Source organism: Oncorhynchus mykiss, chromosome 30, assembly GCF_013265735.2.
Source record: "Oncorhynchus mykiss isolate Arlee chromosome 30, USDA_OmykA_1.1, whole genome shotgun sequence".
Lineage (NCBI taxonomy): Eukaryota > Metazoa > Chordata > Actinopteri > Salmoniformes > Salmonidae > Oncorhynchus > Oncorhynchus mykiss.
Genome location: NC_050570.1, coordinates 39,131,261 through 39,150,114, shown reverse-complemented (window position 1 = coordinate 39,150,114; position 18,854 = coordinate 39,131,261). Strand labels below are relative to the sequence as shown.

Genomic DNA, 18,854 nt, shown 5'->3' with positions numbered 1-18,854 from the left:
ATCATACCAAAAACAAATATACTGCTGTCCTTTGTATTCTTTGCCAAGGAAAAACCAACAAACTGAGCTAATGATCTAATGCCATCTAAGCAGGTTTAGGCAATGCTTTACCAACCACAGGTCATCACACCCCTGGCCTATAAAGTCAACAGTTGAGTCTGATCAACCTGCAATGCTGACAACACTCCTGAAACATTATTTGCATTAACTATCTTATGCAAGTGAGAGGCCAATATACAGCACACTCAACCAACAGTGAGTAAATTGCATTTGCTAATGTACCCAGATGTACTGTACCGCTTGTCCATTCAACATGTAAATGTACATAGGTAAATAAACTTCAGAGCTCACAGCATTTTCTACCATAGAATTAGGAATGAGAATACTAGAATAGACATTAACCTTCTTATGACAGTATAAATGGTAAGCAATTTTGGTGAGTTGGTCAACCATGGTCAGCCAGTGCTGTGATAAGATGGTGTGAGACAATTAATTTGAAGATTATCTGCACTGTGCGTTTGTTAGCTAGCTAGCCAGACAAGTTTAGTGGAATGATTACAGTAGTTCTTCAAATTAACTGCCAATACGACAACATTCCAGACAAACAACGCAGTCAATCCACAGCCATACAGTGGCTGAAATAAGTTGATGATAGGACTTAGACAAGTTGTGAATGCAAGTACTAATATTGTAATATCACTCATAGCTTTTCAAGAAAACAAAAATGTAGACATGGTTCATTGACATATTTTCCCCATCTCAGGAAGTAACTATAGTAGGTGCCTATTAAGTAACAGGGTTGACAATTTAATCTTATATCAGTCATAAATCCGTGTGCAACAGGGAAGTGGCAATTGAATGCAAGCGTCACAAAAAGTAATTGCTAAAACATTTCTAACCCGTCTATCTTTGGGTAAGAGGGATGACGTGTTATGCTCGACCGGCTCAGTTTTCAACCACAACACCCCAGAAAATTGCCAAGGGTAGAACTAATCATAATCTTCAGAAATTACTGTCAAAGCAACAAAATAGCTAGATAATAACATAATTTACAATGATGGCAAAACCAACATTTTTTGGGATTAAGTGCGTTTGAAAGCTTCCTAGAAGATAATTTTTTGCACTTTGGCAAACCTTTTTCATATTAAAAATCAAACTTATTGAATTCTCCATGTGGTCTACATTAAAGGATATTTACAATTTTAGCAGCCTTTTAAGCATTCTAGTACAGTTAAATAGTTAACACACACATGGACACAGCGATCTGAGGCACTGCATCTCAGTGCAAGAGGCGTCACTACAGTCCTTGGTTCGAATCCAGGCTGTATCACATCTGGCCGTGATTGGGAGTCCCATAGGGTGGCGCACAATTGGCCCAGCGTTGTTCGGGGTAGGCCATCATTGTAAACAAGAATGTTTTTAACTGACTTGCCTAGTTAAATAAACGTTACACACCCACAAAGTTATTTTGTTGGCATTTACGCATGTCCCCATTACCAGTAAAATATAATCAAGACCTATTTCTTTCACTTACTTGCTGTGCTGTTTCGTTCAGTCGATTCATTCTCAACCAGGATTTCTATGGAACGCCATTTGGGTCTTTGCGTGTCAAAAAACATATCTGACGTGTCAAATAAGCTTGTTGACCAATCAGGACCCTAACATGACTGCACTTCACATAATAATTTATCGCGTTCATACATTTTTTACGTAGTTATTACACATTGATTAAACTATCACTCGTATTTCATATGTCACAACGATTCATCGATACGTATGCTATGATGCTGGTAACGTTGCCTCGCGCATCTACAGTGCAGGTCATAAAAAAAAGCTAGCTAGCTCATGGATGCAAACAATGTTCTTCCCCAAAAACATAGCAAAACAACAATCTGTTTCAGTAGCTATAGTTAGCTAGCTAACGATATAGCTAGGTGTCATCTAAAATAACCCTAATTTCTAAGACAGCTCTTATTTGATTAATGGTGGTCGAACCCATCTATGTGAAGCTAGCCACAATTAGGATTAGTCACAATAGTGGAATTTGCAGTTAGCTTTAAAAAATATAAGTATGGCATAATTCTACTATTTGTATTCATTTGCATCACTGTCAATGACATACTTTTAATTTGAAGGCAAACCACAAATTCCACTATTATGCCTAATCATTATTGTGTCTAGCTTCACAACACATAACCTGGTCCGGTCAAGCGTCACTAGCCAGATGAAGCTAGCTGGCTGCTTATAACTTTTGCTTTGAACAACAGGGTAAGTAGCTGGCTAGCTATTTATTTTCATGAACTGTTCAAGTTCAATTTCAATATACGAACAACAAGTGGCAACCTAGCTAATACTTACTCACAAGGATTCCTAAATCATTGCTAAGAATAATGAAAACGACTACATTTTTTACTGGTCAATGTTTTCAGGCTGGTTGTATTGGTGCTAGCTAGGTACCAAGCTAAAGCTAGCTACCCTAGAAGTTGCGGTCGAACAAATTATGCTTTATTACCAACACGGTATTGTAAACACATCGTTCATGGCTGGTGTTTGCTTATTTGTTTACTTTTTTGCAAACTTTGACAGTGCTACTGTGTCTTTTTTGACACGCAAAGACCCAAACGGCACTCCATAGTATGTATGTTGTGAAGCTAATAGCAGTGATGCTATTACTGTGTAACTCCGGTAGGGAAACGTCAGAAAAATAGCACACTTGGTAGTGTTAACCGGTGCTCAACCAGTTGGCGAAAGCCAACATCACCCACAATAGAGAACGGTTGATTGTCAAGGGTAATGAATTCCATTATCTTGGCTTTAATGGATTTCACCTTTGAGTCATCTCGCTGAAATGTTGTTACTCTTTCAAATGACTGCTTGACTTGACTGCTCGATCCACACAGCAGACATTGTGGGCTAGTTTAGGAATGCTGTGTTGCACGTATAGCGCACAATTTTATGTGGCGTCATTACGTAATTTACCTTCGTTAAATAGGTATGTAGGTCAGCATTGACATCGATTTTGCACATTGGGCGTTAAACTAGACATCGGCCGATACTGATGTTGGCATTTTTAGCTAATATCGGCCATTTCCGATATGTTCACCAATATATCGTGCATCCCTATTTATTCCAATTTGAATGGTTTGGATTTCTCCCTGACCAAAATGGCTGCCATTACCAAAACATTCTGGAACTTTGAGGGTTTATGATATATCCCCCCTAGTAATGTAATAGGATGTTTGCACCACATCAATTTCCTTAACCAGGAAGTATGCAGAGCAACTAAAGCAGAGTTACTAAAGCTGGCAGGGGCTCAATCTAGGAAGGCCCTGACTGCTATCAGCAGACAAACAAGGCCTCAGGGCAGCTGAAGTGGCCATGTCAACACAACCTGTGATAAGGGTCCTCTCGCTCTCTTTCCTTCTTTCTCTCTCTCCCTCCCTCCATGCCACCACAGTGTCTGATAAGAGCCCTCTCTCTCTCCCTCCCTTCATCTCCCGCTTTCTCTCTCGCCATGTCAACACAGCGTCTGATAAAAGTCCTCTCTCCCCCTCACTCTCTGACCTTGACTAAAATAGCAGCAGGGCTCAGGAGGCCACTCAACACAAAGCCGTGTGCAGTTAGTCAGTCGACCAGGCATTCACACGGGACATGGGGTGATGTTACAGATTGTTACATGTTGAACCTGATGCGCCATCGCTAGGAGGAAAGCTTAATATCAACAGGAAGGCCTGTAGGTTGTGTGTTGTGCTGCTCTGTTACAGTAGTGTTACCCCTATGGCTCAGATGAAAGCGAGACAGGGATAGTGGAAGGGAGAAAGACCGTTTGGTTCGTCTGTGTCCTCCAGGCTCCAGTGTATTTGATCGGAACAGTTAGAAGGAAATACAGTCTCAAAAACAGGAAGGACTTCATGTGTGTCACATTCCCCTTGAGGACTGGGAATGATATCAACGTGTCAGGAATGCCTGTTGGTGGTATTAGATTGTAAGTTTAAAGATGGTATTGGATTACAAATTCAAGCCCTCTAGCACAAACTTCCACCGTACCTTACTTTTATTTTACTAGGCAAGTCAGTTAAGAACAAATTCATTATTTTCAATGACGGCCTAGGAACAGTGGGTTAAACTGTCTTGTTCAGGGGCAGAACGACAGATTTTTACCTTGTCAGATCAGGGATTCAATCTTGCAACCTTTCGGTTACTAAGTCCTACTCTCTAATCACTGGGCTACCTGCCGCACCAAACTTCATTGTTAAACTACAGACTTACCAGGCCCGATCACAGGGATGGCTAACTCTAGAAGTCCCGTTGAACTGTTGAGGAATGCTTTTCATTAATTGCTTGTAAGTACTGTATGTTTTTATTGCATTGCATTTGTAAAATGCTGTATTTGTATGCAGGGCTCTCTTGAAAAAGAGGCCTTCATCTCAATGGGACTTCCCTGCTAAAATAAAGGTTAAATAAATATCCATGCATGTCATCTTGTTATGTTGCCTGCTAGTTGGTAGAGTGAATCATTACCCGTAGCTGGTGTTGGGTAAGGCTAAGTAAAGTACAGTGCATTCGAAGAGTATTCAGACCCCTTCACTTTTTCTACATATGTTACGTTACAGACTTATTCTAAAATTGATTAAATTGTTGTTGTTTTTTACTCATCTACACACACACACACACACACACACACACTACACCATAATGTCAAAGCAAAAACAGGTAATTAATTTTTTCAACATTTATTTCAAAAAATTAAAAACTGAAATCACATTTACATAAGTATTCATAATGTAAATAAAGTTTGTTTTTCATTTTAAATACTTGTTTTTGCTTTGTCATTACGGGGTATTGTGTGGCGATAAACGAGCAAAAACATTTTGTTAATCCATTTTAGAATAAGGTTGTAACGTAACAAAATGTGGAAAATAGTAGAAAATAAATACTTTCCGAATGAACTGTAAGTGGTATTGTTTCATTACCTGTAGGTGGTGTTTGGTACGTAGACGTCCCTGGGTGGGAACTCCAGTATCTCCCTGGTGGGGCGGACCCTGCTGTCTGGGTAGGGCTTGACCTGCTGGAGGTCAGGGGTCAAGCAGTAGTGGGGGTTCTCTGGGGCCGGCGAGATGTCAATCTTTAGCTGGGCTAGAGGGAACAAGACAGGGTAAATAACATAAACAACATCACACACAGAGCTCTACACCTCAACAAATATCTAAGCCTAATGGACTGATATGGCAGTGGTACTCTCTCACTGGAAGTTATACGTAAGTCGGAGGTTTTCAAAGTGTTGGGCGCCAGATAGTTTTAGTGGAGGCGTGAAAGGAAAGTCAAACTGTATTCTCTTCTCTAATAACAAATAAATATTAGGTATTTTTCTATCTACCATCGCAGGGATAACACACCTTTTAAAGCAGATTTGATGGATACATTTAAAAAGAGGGGTGTCCCAGCTTTCCAGTGATACCACATTTACCTATCAACTCCTAGAAGTCTGCACATGGCATCATAAAAAAAAACACATATACAAGCAGAGTTTGTAGCATGGTTTAGGCACAACTGCGCAACCAAACTATTAAAGGGGCAGCGGCATTTTAAAAATGCCAGACATACTTTGTAACAGAAACCAAAATAGATTATTTTCAGATAAAATAATATTTACCTGGATATCCTGAAAGCACTTTCATTGATTTATTTTTTAATAGGTCAGTTGCATGTTCATTAAGTTGTGCAGAGCATGATTTAACTCCTCCCACTGTGACGCCGGCGTGTTCTGGGCGTGTCCCCTTTAAAACACAGACTTCTGTGTTGTGCCATTGGATTTTGTCTATTTGTTCTGCATCCATTGATACCAACCATTAGTCTGTGATTAATGGGGGCTGAGCTAGAGCAGTGTTTGTGAGACAAGGGCAAATCCCAAAGGGGGCCCGGGGCGGGATCTTTTTACAAAAACGTATTTAGAGTCCGAATGGTTTGAGCTACAGACTATTAAATGTAGTCTAATGAAGAGCCGAGACATTCAAACACGTAACATGTTTTTGCTCTATGATGCTACACTAGAGTTGTTAGAAAGTAAGGGTTTCTCCTATTTAGGTCATAGGAAATCCCAGGAGAATAGTGTCTATAATACTGTAAGAAGCTCACATAGTTGCCGTCAAAACTCCAAACAGTTGTCGCCGACTAGTTGGATATTAATTTCCACTGAGCAAACAATATCTGTAAGTATACATTTCTGTACACAAATTCATTTATATCAGTTTTTTTGCTTTGGAAAAATGTATAATTTGACATTTGTCAATAAAACTCATGTCAAATTGTTTTGTGTTACACTTGTAGACTTGGCTGTCCTGAAAATAAAATGGTAAAACACTTAATTGTGAGGCCAAATAAAAAGACTGGAAACTCAGACAAATAAAAAGCTATTTTTTTCTGGGGTCTCAGGATTAATGCCTTCAATCAGGACAGTGTCCATGAGGAAAAGGTTGTTCTCCAACAGTTTTATTGAAACTATTGTATTTATTTGAGAAATTAATAGAATATATTTTTCTTGATTTTCTCTGACGGGAGGCCCACTGTCTCACAACTTTAGAAACTGTTATTATTATCATCATCATCATCATTATTATTGCGCTGGAACCTCCAGCACTAAAACTGTAAAAGCTACCAACACCAAAATAATTGTAAAATTTGCAGATTGGCACTGGTCAAAATGCTTTTTGATACTACTTACACTTTGCACACTACAACCATATTTGCATAAATCCTAATGCATTTCAATGGCCATAGACTTCGACAGGAAACATTCCGGTCGTAACCAGTCTTCCACCATTTAAGATAGAAACACCATTCAAAGTTTCAAGCGCAGTCTGGAATAGGTTGCATACAGCTTTTTGATACCATTTGAATTATAACTTGTATTTCTTTTTATTTAACTTCTATTTATTCAGGGGAACTCAATTGAGACCAGTGTCTCATTCTCAAATGGTGCAATGAGAACAAACAATTCAAAATTCAACATTATAATGCAATAAAACAGCAACAAAAAATACTCCTAGATACATTACAATACAAATAAATGATTACAATCAACCGAAACACTTGCAACACTCAGTGAATTCATTCCTTATCAGAGTTCTAAAACGGCCCTATATTGACACAAGCGATTGAGGAATAATGAGGATTGAAAATGATTCCAAACGTGGGTGGGGCGTTATAACTAAAGGCTGATTTAACTAGAGTTAACCAATCCTGTGAGCGGGTTTGGTGCCTCTTATATACTTTAACAGAGAAGTGAGACGTGTTAGAAGCTCGCGCAGCAGAGCTTTGTAAACCAGAAGGGAGCAATGAAGTGATCTACAGAAATGTAGAGAGGTCCAGCCGACCTTTTGATAAAGGATGCGGTGAAGAGTATTAAACCTGTCACCTGTGATAAAGCGAATCACGCTATGGTACACTGCATCCAAGGGTTTTAGAGTAGTGGCTGCTACATTCTGATAAATGGTGCCACCATAACCAAGAGCTGGCAGGAAAGTTGACTGTACAATCTGATTCCTGCTGTTTAGGGAGAGGCATGATCTATTTCTATAAAAAAAGAAGCCTACTTGAAATCTCAAATTCTTAACTAGCTCATCTGTATGTTTATTTTATTAAATCGTCACATTTTTATCAATCCAAAAGTCAATATATTTATGGACGGGAACCTGCAACCATCCAATGCATAAATGTGTAAACCAAGAACATATCACATTTTTTCCACATTAAGTATCAATATTAAATCGATGATTGCACAAAATCAGATTGCAGCTCTAACATAACCTTGGCAGCAACAGGAGCAATAGTGCACATAAGAGTGTCATCTGCATACAGCTGAATGTTATGGGTTCTTGCATATAGACCAAAACTATTTATATACAGTGCATTTGGAAAATATTCAGACCCATTGACTTTTTCCCCACATTTTGTTACATTACAGCCTTATTCTAATAATGGATTAAATAGTTATTGTCCCTCATCAAACTACACACAATTCCCCAAAATGACAAAGCAAAAAACTTTTGAAGTTTTAGCAAATTGGAAATTTTACATTTACATAAGTATTCAGACCCTTTACTTAGTACTTTGTTGAAGCACCTTCGGCAGCCATTACAGCCTCGAGTCTTCTTGGGTATGACGCTACAAGCCTGGCACACCTGTACATGGGGAGTTTCTCCCATTCTTCTCTCCAGATCCTCTCAAGCTCTATCAGGTTGGATGGGGAGCGTCGCTGCACAGCTATTTTCAGGTCTCTCCAGAGATGTTCAAATTGGGTACAAGTCCGGGCTCTGGCTGGGCCACTCAAGAGACATTCAGAGACTTGTCCCTAAGCCACTGCTGCATTGTCTTGGCTGTGTGCTTAGGGTCGTTGTGAACCTTCATCAAGCATCTCTATACTTTGCGCTATTCAATCTTGGTTTCCTCAAACCAGAGAATCTTGTTTCTAATGGTCTGAGAGTCCTTTAGGTGTCTTTTGGCAAACTCCAAGCTGGCTGTCATGTGCCTTTTACTGGAGGAGTGGCTTTCATCTGGCCACTCCACTTACAGGCCTGATTAGTGGAGTGGTGCAGAGATGGTTGTCTTTCTGGAAGGTTCTCCCATCTCCCCACTTGAACTCTGTCAGAGTGACCATCGGGTTCTCGGTCACCACCCTGACCAAGGCCCTTCTCTCCTGATTGCTCAGTTTGGCTGGGCAGCCAGCTCTACGAAGAGTCTTGGTGGTTCCAAACTTATTCCATTTAAGAATGATGGAGGTCACTGTGTTCTTGGGGACCTTCAATGCTGCAGACATTTTTTGGTACCCTTCCCCAGATCTGTGCCTCAACACAATCCTGTCTCAGAGCTCGAAGTATAATTCCTTCGACCTCATGGCTTGGTTTTTGCTCTGACATGGACTGTCAACGGGGGGACTTTTTATAGACACGTGTGTGCCTTTCCAAATCATGTCCAAACAATTTAAATTTACCACAGGTGGATGCCAATCACGTTGTAGAAACATCTAAAAGGATGATCAATAAAAACAGGATTCACCCAAGCTCAATTTCAAGTCTTATAGCAAAGGGTCTTAATACTTATTTTGTATAAATGTGAAACATTTTACAAACCTGTTTTCACTTTGTCATTATGGGGTATTGTGTGTGGATCGATAAAAATAAAAGAATCATCCATTTTAGAATAAGGCTGCAACGTAAAAAAATATGAAAAAAGTCATGGGGTCTGAATACTTCCAAATGCACTGTAAATAATAAAAACAGACCCCTGCGGGACACCTTTAGTAATACAGCGGTAACTTGACACGTTCAGAAAGCACATTGTCAGACAGGATGTGCACAGTTTCCAAACCACTTGCATGACAATTGGTCAAAGCTCATTTCAGACAACCTTTGAATGAGTAGGGGATGGTCGACAGTATCAAAGGCCTTGGATATGTCTATAAATATGGCAGCACAGTGATTCTTATGATCTAAGCAATTAAACACATCATTGAAGACAAGTGTAGCTGCTGAAAAGGTGCTGTATCCGGATCTAAAACCAGACTGGTGCACATTAAGAATATAATTTGAAGTTAAAAAGAGTTTGCCACTGATTGTATCTTGCCTTGCAAAAATATTACAGTAGTTTAGAAATTGGGTGGTAGTTATCTAGGTCAGAAGCATCCCCCTTTGTGAAGGGGAGGACATGTGCCGCCTTCCAGATCTTAGGGATAGCACCAGAAGCAATTGTTAAATTAAAAAAATGGTTCTACAATGAGGGGGGCAGAAAGCTGCAGTAAAAAAGTATCAAGCGAATCAGCTATTGTGGATTTGCTATCTGTTTAGAGGTGAATAAAAATAAATTAAATAAATAAAATAAATTAAAATCCCTCTAGAGCAGGGATGTGTAACTTAGAATTATTATTTTATTTTTTACCTTTATTTAACTAGGCAAGTCAGTTAAGAACAAATTGTTATTTACAATGACGAACAAGCAACTGCCTTGTTCAGGGGCAGAACGACAGATTTTTACCTTGTCAGCTCGGGGATTCGATCTAGCAACCTTTCAGTTACTGGCCCAACGCTCTAACCACTAGGCTACCCTGCCGCCCCTTGATGGGGATGGAGGCCACACAAAATCTTAACTCATCATGATGGGCCACAGTGGCTCGCGGGTCAGTGTACCCACATCCATACAAAGCCGGCACTAGACTTTTGGGGGGTAAATAATTCATATTGTTTTGGGGGGTGCATGCTTCACTACTGCTTATAACTAACTGTAAGTATAACAATAAGAAATCTAAGATGTGTCAAATTAAATTCAGCTCTAGCTATGCATTTGGTTTGCTAACTTGCTAGCTAAGTGGCTAGATGTCAAGATCAAGCTTCTTAGTTACAGCAGAGACATTCAATCCCATTCAATTTACTTCAGTAAAGGTCCTTTTCTAGTTAGTGGATTTATATGGTGATTTAATTCAAAAGATTGTGTTTATTGATGCAGTGAGTAGTGCTGATGGTGTTGTTACTGTACCTGTGATAGGTCTCAGTCTCCTCAGTACAGAAGACGGCCTCCTCATGTCAGCTAAAAACTTATACAGGTCCTCATCACTCAACCTGTCCCCCTCCTGTTTAAAGAAGTTGGTGACGGTGAGGGTAGCAGGTCTGAAGCTGCTCAGACTACATGACTCGTCTCCACTGGTGGTCCTCTCCAGGGAGCGCCGGCCCACAATGCTTGAGTTCTTCCTCTCCGACCATGACCCTTTCCTCTCTGGGGGGGGGACAGAAAGCCACAGCCAGGGTCGTCAGAGTTACAGAATCATCATTACATCACAAGGTCAGAGGTAGTCATATAGAGCAGCCTCTACACTCTATATTCAATTAAATGTTTAATTTCATATGATAATAAAGTTAAGAATTTATGAAAAGCGGCCTAGATGTGTTCCCTGAGTCCCCTCCCCCAGTATGAAACCTCTCCATCAGCAACCTTACTAATGTCCACCCGATGACTCATATAGACAAACTGCACGGCCCTGTTCTGTTCTCAGCTGACACTGACATCCAGGAAGAACTGGCCATCCTCTATGGTAATCAATTCAACTCTGTACAACTTTATTGAGCCCCAAGCGTTCTGACCTGGAAGTCCCATCTCCAGCTCAGTGTCTCTCTCCAGGCTGCCAGCGCTGTTCACAATGTTCATCAGGTGGATGGCTGTCCAGGCGAAGGGCATCCGGTACCGACCCAGACGTGTGCAGAACTGCTCCGACTGGCTCCGCAACTTGTCCAACTTCTCTTTGTTCTATATATGGAAGGAGAGAAAATCATTGCACCTCCTCCATCTGTTTGATGATCTATACCACAGAGCCTACCCAATAAACATTGTAATCTACCTAACCTATGAAAAGATTACCATTCACTTTGAGTCTATTGCGTATTTGAATGTTTTTTTTAAGAACGCTCTTACCTTGGCTGTGTCGGACTCTTTGAAGACCATGTAGGGCTCTGCACACTCTCCTATATCTCCCTGCTGCAACACCTTCTCCAGCTGGGGACAGCCAACACACAGGAAGGAAGTTATCAGTCACTACTCACATACAGATCGGCAGATCCAATGTACAGGAAGTGATTAAGTTAACATTGCAAAACTTCCCTGGTTTTTCAGAAATCCATGTTGGATGATTTGCTAACATCTTATTCCCTTCTGATATTTTATTTATTTAAATTTTACATTTAGGAAATTTTGCAACTCTAGAAATGTGCGTGATGCTGACCTGTATGACGAGGAACACGTCCTGGGAGGGGTATGTGATGGAGAAGATGGCTGAGCGGGCCAGGGTAGAGATGGCTGCTGTCTGGCTGTGGGAGCGCAGCATCCCTTTAGTCTGCTCTGAGTTCAGGTCGAATAAGAAGTTCTCTGATATCTGATGAGGGAGAGAGACGTGACATTTTGAATGGAATAAACAGTGTAAAAAGACAAGAGACTAGTCTGATATTGATATTGGTTAGTGCAATGTATTTCTCAATCCATTACGAATACTTAATCTGACAACATTGCAGTTTTAAAAACTCTGAAATATTTGTTTACTGTAAATTGACTGAGCATGGAAGAGGGGCTTCGAGGGACTTCATTTTAAATTGGTTACCGTTTCCCTCTTAAAGTTTGATGCGTATGAGCAACAATTGAGTGTTACTCATACAGATACATGGTATGACTTAAAGAGCATTGACACAATGATAACAGGCCTCATATGTAAACTTTTATAGCCCAGTCATCTAGTTCATGTTGGACTCCAACCCTTTTTAATGATTTCTCAGAGACTGACCCAACAACTCCGGGCCGAGTGGCATTGAGGAAAACATAACAGCTTACCTTTTTCTTTTCCTTGACATCGTATAAGGCCAAACTGGCGAATATGGGCTCGATTTCGATCTCAAACCTTGAAGGGGAAAAAAGGATTGGGTCAGTAGAAAGCAGAAGGCAGTTAAAAAGAGTGCAGCTAAAATGCTTTTTAAAGGTTGCTTTTTAAAGGTTGTCGGTGTGTTCCCCCACTTACTTCAAGGACAAGCACTTGACGAGTAGCCTCTGGCCAAAGTGCTCCTTAGGAACATCAGGCACGCAGTGGCGCTCTATGGGTTCCTCCTGAGGACGCAGAGAAAGTATAATAATAATAAGAAAAACATTAACATAGGTTTTTGTATGGTACATTATATATTGGAATATGCGGTGTATAAACACTATCTGAGGAAAAGTATTTTCACTCGTGTGAAACCAGTAGCGTCGACTGAATTTTCGGCGCTTTAAAAAGACATGTGATGTGACAGCATTAGCATTGATAGGGTTGCCAGGTCTAGCTAAAATTTCTAGGCAAATGACTAGTCAAAATCCGCACAGAAGGCCTGAAAACTACCCCATTTTTTTTCTCAGCAGCAAGAGAGTAGATTAACGTTTTTGAGCGAATTAACCTCTCTGGGATCGTTCGGGTCGCTAGCGTCCCACCTCGCCAACAGCCAGTGAAATTGCAGGGCGCCAAATTCGAAACAACAGAAATCTCATAATTAAAATTCCTCAACCATACAAGTATTTTACACCATTTTAAAGATACACATCTCGTTAATCCAACCAGTGTCCGATTTCAAAAAGGCTTTTCGGCGAAAGCAGAACATATCATTATGTTAGGTCAGCAACTAGTCACAGAAAGCATTCAGCCATTATCCAACCACAGAGGTGTCAAAAAAAGCAGAAATATAGATCAAATGAATCACTAACCTTTGATGATCTTCATCAGATGACACTCCCAGGACTCAATGTTACACAATACATGTATGTTTTGTTCGATCAAGTTCATATTTATATCCAAAAACCTCAGTTTGCATTGGCGCCATGTTCAGAAATGCCTCCAAAACATCCGGAGAAATTGCAGAGAGCCACATCAAATAACAGAAATACTCATCATAAACTTTGATGAAAGACACGTTTTACATAGAATTAAAGATAAACTTGTTCTTAATGCAACCGCTGTGTCAGATTTCAAAAAAGCTTTACGGCAAAAGCACAATATTCAATCATCTGAGAACAGCGTTCAGCCACAAAAGCAAGCAATACAGTTACCTGCCAAGTTGTGGAGTCAACAAAAGTCATAAATAGCATTATAAATCTTCACTTACCTTTGCTGATCTTCGTCGGATTGCACTCCCAGGACTCCCACAAGAAATGTTTGTTTTGTTCGATTACGTCCATATTTATGTCCAAATACCTCGTTTTTTTCCACAAGTATAGTTCACTATTCCAAAGGCACAATGCCGAGCGCAAAATCCAGACGAAAAGTCAAAAGAGTTCCCCATTACAGTTTGTAGAAACATGTCAAACGATGTTTACAATCAATCCTTAGGGTCTTTTTATAATAAATCTTCAATAATATTCCAACCGGACAATAGCGTATTCATTACAGAGGAAAAAATAAGGCACGGCGTGACCGCGCAGTAAACAACTGATTGGCCTCAGCCGTCCACTTGTTGAAACAGCTCTTATTCGACCACCTTCCACAATAGAAGAAACAACTTTCTAAACTTTCTAAAGACTTTTAACATCTGCTGGAAGCCTTGGGAAGTGCAATCTGTCCCCATAGACACAGCATATTGGATAGGCAATCACTTAAATGAAACTACAAACCTCAGATTTCCCACTTCCTGGTTGGATTTGTCTCAGGTTTTAGCCTGCCATGTGAGTTCTGTTATACTCACAGACATCATTCAAACAGTTTTAGAAACTTCAGAGTGTTTTCTATCCAATACTACTAATAATATGCATATATTAGCATCTGGGACAAAGTAGCAGGCAGTTTACTCTGGGCACCTTATTCATCCAAGCTACTCAATACTGCCCCAGTCACCAAGAAAGTTAAGGAATATCGACTTCACTTCTAATGACCTAAGAAAAATGTGGTTTTCCATCAAAATAATTATTGTGAACTAATAAAATAATTTGAATATGTAGCAAGAGAAATTATAATGCTGTTAAATTATTTTCGGGCAATTGTGCTGTTATTATGTGCCAGATGTTAAGACTACAAACCGTCATTAATGGCCAATTAGATTGACTTGTCATTCAACAGAATTAGGCTATGCCTACTGACTATAATCTGAGTTTATGGTTGTAATTAAACTTTGCCACGGTTTGGTTAGCAAGATGCAGGCTATAGCCCCTGATACAGTGGCTTGCTAAAGTATTCACCCCCTTTGGCATTTTTCCTATTTTGTTGTCTTACAAACTGTAATTAAAATGGATTGTGGGGGGGGGTTGTATCATTTGATTTACATAACATGTCTACCACTTTGCACCAGACATAGCATTTTCCTTGATAGCCAAAAAGCTCACTTTTAGTCTCATCTGACCAAAGTATCTTCTTCCATATGTTTGGGGAGTCTCCAACATGCCTTTCTCCCACATGCCTATTTTTCTTTAAGCAATGGCTTTTTTCTGACCATTCTTCCGTAAAGCTCAGCTCTGTGGAGTGTACAGCTTAAAGTGGTCCTCCACAGATACTCCAATCTCCGCTGTGGAGCTTTGCAGCGCCTTCAGGGTTATCTTTGGTCTCTGTTGCCTCTCTGATTAATTCCCTCCTTGCCTGGTCTGTGAATTTTGGTGAGCGACCCTCTCTTGGCAGGTTTGTTGTGATGCCATATTCTTTCAATTTTTTTAATAATAGATTTAAATGGTGCTCCGTGGGATGTTCAAAGTTTCAGATATTTTTTTTACAACCCCGATCTGTACTTCTCCACAACTTTGTCCCTGACTTGTTTGGAGACCTCCTTGGTCTTCATGGTGCTGCTTGCTTGGTGGTGTTGCAGACTCTGGGGCCTTTGAGAACAGGTGTGTATATATACTGAGATCATGTGACACTTAAAGTCCACCTGTGTGCAATCCAACTATGTGACTTCTGAAGGTAATTGGTTACACCAAATCTTATTTAGTGGCTTCACATGCACGGATCCACTTTTCCATTTAAAAACAATACATCTAAACAAGTAATTTTTTCATTTCACTTCACCAATTTGGACTATTTTGTGAATGTCCATTACATGAAATCCAAATAAAAATCAATTTAAAATGACAGGTTCTAATGCAACAAAATAGGAAAAACGCCAATATGAATTAATACTTCTACAAGTAACTGTAGGCCTACACCTAATTTCAGATATCCTAGAGTAGCCTAGGCAATATGTAAAATGAATGATTTAGCAGCTTGCTTAGTTCTAATTGACTAGACTAATTTAGTCAACATGAATAGCGAGGCGATTTCGAGGTAAGAAGTGCTTCCCTTGCCCAACAGCCTGCTGGAATAGGCTACTGAGGATGGGGTGGTAATTTCAATCACTGAAGCAAATATTAATAATATGGATATGAACGGAATAGGCCTATGCTTGTCAATGACAGCCAGTGTATTTATTTATTATTTAATCTGTAGCCTAATCTGACTGTCACCGTCAATCTAATGCATTCTATTAAACAGCTGATCGGCAATTGCGATATCATTTGTGATCATGGTCACAGTTCTAACTTCTAATTTCATTAACTAAACATGGCCATTAAATAATTGCATAATAACACAAGGCTTCAACACACTGAAGTTATAAAAAAGCCTATTTATTAAATCCAGTGGTGTAAAGTACTAAAGTAAAAGTATTGAAGTAGTTGTTGGGGGGGTATCTGTACTTTACTAATTATATTTTTACTTTACTATTTTCTTTACGAACGTAATGTACTTTTTACTCCATACATTTTCCCTGACACCCAAAGTACACAATATATTTTGAATGCTTAGCAAGACAGGAAAATGGTCCAATTCACGCAATTATCAATAGAACATCCCTGGTCATCCCTACTGCCTCTGACCTGGTGGACTCACTAAACATACAGTGGGGCAAAAAAGTATTTAGTCAGCCATCAAATGTGCAAGTTCTCCCACTTAAAAATATGAGAGAGGCCTGTAATTTATCATAGGTACACTTCAACTATGACAGGCAAAATGAGAAGAAAAAAAATCCAGAAAATCACATTGTAGGATTTTTTATGAATTTATTTGCAAATTATGGTGGAAAATAAGTATTTGGTCACCTACAAACAAGCAAGATTTCTGGCTCTCACAGACCTGTAACTTCTTCTTTAAGAGGCTCCTCTGTCCTCCACTCGTTACCTGTATTACTGGCACCTGTTTGAACTTGTTATCAGTATAAAAGACACCTGTCCACAACCTCAAACAGTCACACTCCAAACTCCACTATGGCCAAGACCAAAGAGCTGTCAAAGGACACCAGAAACAAAATTGTAGACCTGCACCAGGCTGGGAAGACTGAATCTGCAATAGGTAAGCAGCTTGGTGAAGAAAAAACCTTGTGAAGACTTACAGAAAACATTTGACCTCTGTTATATACCCTTTGTTGGCAATGACAAAGTATTGAGATAAACTTTTGTTATTGACCAAATACTTATTTTCCACCATAATTTGCAAATAAATTCATTAAAAATCCTACAATGTGATTTTCTGGATTTTTTTTCTTCTCATTTTGTCTGTCATAGTTGAAGTGTACCTATGATGAAAATTACAGGCCTCTCTCATCTTCTTATGCAGGAGAACTTGCACAATTGGGCCTGACTAAATACTTTTTGCCCCACTGTACATGCTTCATTTGTAAATGATGTGTTGGAGATAAACCCTGGCTGTGCATAAATACATAAAATGTTGCCATCAGATTTACTTAATGTAAGGGATTTGAAATTGTATATACTTTTACTTTTGATACTTAAGTATATTTAAAATCAAATAATTTTACTCAAGAAGTATTTTAATGGGTGACTTTCACTTTCTATTAAGGTATGTTTACTTTTACTCAAGTATGACAATTGGGTAGCCTACTTTTTCCAACACTGAATAAATCAATTTGACCGCTCCAGGAAGGCTGCACAAGTGACACAAATTGATTTGCAATGACTCCAGTGTTATTTATTGTATAAAACAGCAGATTACAGTAGCCTACATCAGCATAGAAATCAATAGTGTAATTATGGCCAACAGACAGATAGATGGCTAATCTTCTGTGCATAACAGAAGAACGCGAGGTAGTTCAATAACTTCCCACTCGAATTAAGCAATAAGGCATGAGGGGGTGTGGTATATGGCCAATATACCATGGCTAAGGGCTGTTCTTACACACAACGCATCGCGGAGTGCCTGGACACAGCACTTAGCCGTAGTATATTGGCCATATACTATAAACCCCCCCGAGGTGCCTTATTGCTATTATAAACTGGTTACCAACATAATTAAAAATAGATGTTTTGTCATACCCTTGGTATACGGTCTGATATACAGTGCCTTGCGAAAGTATTCGGCCCCCTTGAAATTTGCGACCTTTTGCCACATTTCAGGCTTCGAACATAAAGATATAAAACTGTATTTTTTTGTGAAGAATCAACAACAAGTGGGACACAATCATGAAGTGGAACGACATTTATTGAATATTTAAAACTTTTTTAAAAAATCAAAAACTGAAAAATTGGGCGTGCAAAATTATTCAGCCCCTTTACTTTCACCTGGGAGACACACCAAACATGTGGAAGAAGGTGCTCTGGTCAGATGAAACCCAAATTGAACTTTTTGGCAACAATGCAAAACGTTATGTTTGGCGTAAAAGCAACACAGCTCATCACCCTGAACACACCATCCCCACTGTCAAACATGGTGGTGGCAGCATCATGGTTTGGGCCTGCTTTTCTTCAGCAGGGACAGGGAAGATGGTTAAAATTGATGGGAAGATGGATGGAGCCAAATATAGGACCATTCTGGAAGAAAACCTGATGGAGTCTGCAAAAGACCTGAGACTGGGACGGAGATTTGTCTTCCAACAAGACAATGATCCAAAACATAAAGCAAAATCTACAATGGAATGGTTCAAAAATAAACATATCCAGGTGTTAGAATGGCCAAGTCAAAGTCCAGACCTGAATCCAATCGAGAATCTGTGGAAAGAACTGAAAACTGCTGTTCACAAATGCTCTCCATCCAACCTCACTGAGCTCAAGCTGTTTTGCAAGGAGGAATGGGAAAAAATTTCAGTCTCTCGATGTGCAAAACTGATAGACATACCCCAAGCAACTTACAGCTGTAATCGCAGCAAAAGGTGGCGCTACAAAGTATTAACTTAAGGGGGCTGAATAATTTTGCACGCCCAATTTTTCAGTTTTTGATTTGTTAAAAAAGTTTGAAATATCCAATAAATGTCGTTCCACTTCATGATTGTGTCCCACTTGTTGTTGATTCTTCACAAAAAAATACAGTTTTATATCTTTATGTTTGAAGCCTG

At 39.6% G+C, this 18,854-nt stretch overlaps 1 protein-coding gene across 18 annotated transcripts in view; it reads right to left on the bottom strand.

Annotated features, from left to right (window-relative positions):
• LOC110521001 (dedicator of cytokinesis protein 7) overlaps window positions 1-18,854 on the bottom strand; it is an 84,928-nt gene that overhangs the window by 52,297 nt on the left and 13,777 nt on the right. For all 18 annotated transcript variants that reach the window (XR_005040939.1, XR_005040937.1, XR_005040938.1 and 15 more), the window contains 7 exons: window positions 12,548-12,633; window positions 12,364-12,430; window positions 11,765-11,914; window positions 11,458-11,538; window positions 11,130-11,292; window positions 10,528-10,764; window positions 4,974-5,136 (listed from right to left, as the gene is read on the bottom strand). Coding sequence is in view for 15 of the 18 variants with exons in the window: in XM_036969136.1 (XP_036825031.1) it covers window positions 4,974-5,136; window positions 10,528-10,764; window positions 11,130-11,292; window positions 11,458-11,538; window positions 11,765-11,914; window positions 12,364-12,430; window positions 12,548-12,633 (947 nt within the window). In the remaining 3 variants the exon portion in view is untranslated. The remainder of the gene's footprint in view (window positions 1-4,973; window positions 5,137-10,527; window positions 10,765-11,129; window positions 11,293-11,457; window positions 11,539-11,764; window positions 11,915-12,363; window positions 12,431-12,547; window positions 12,634-18,854) is intronic.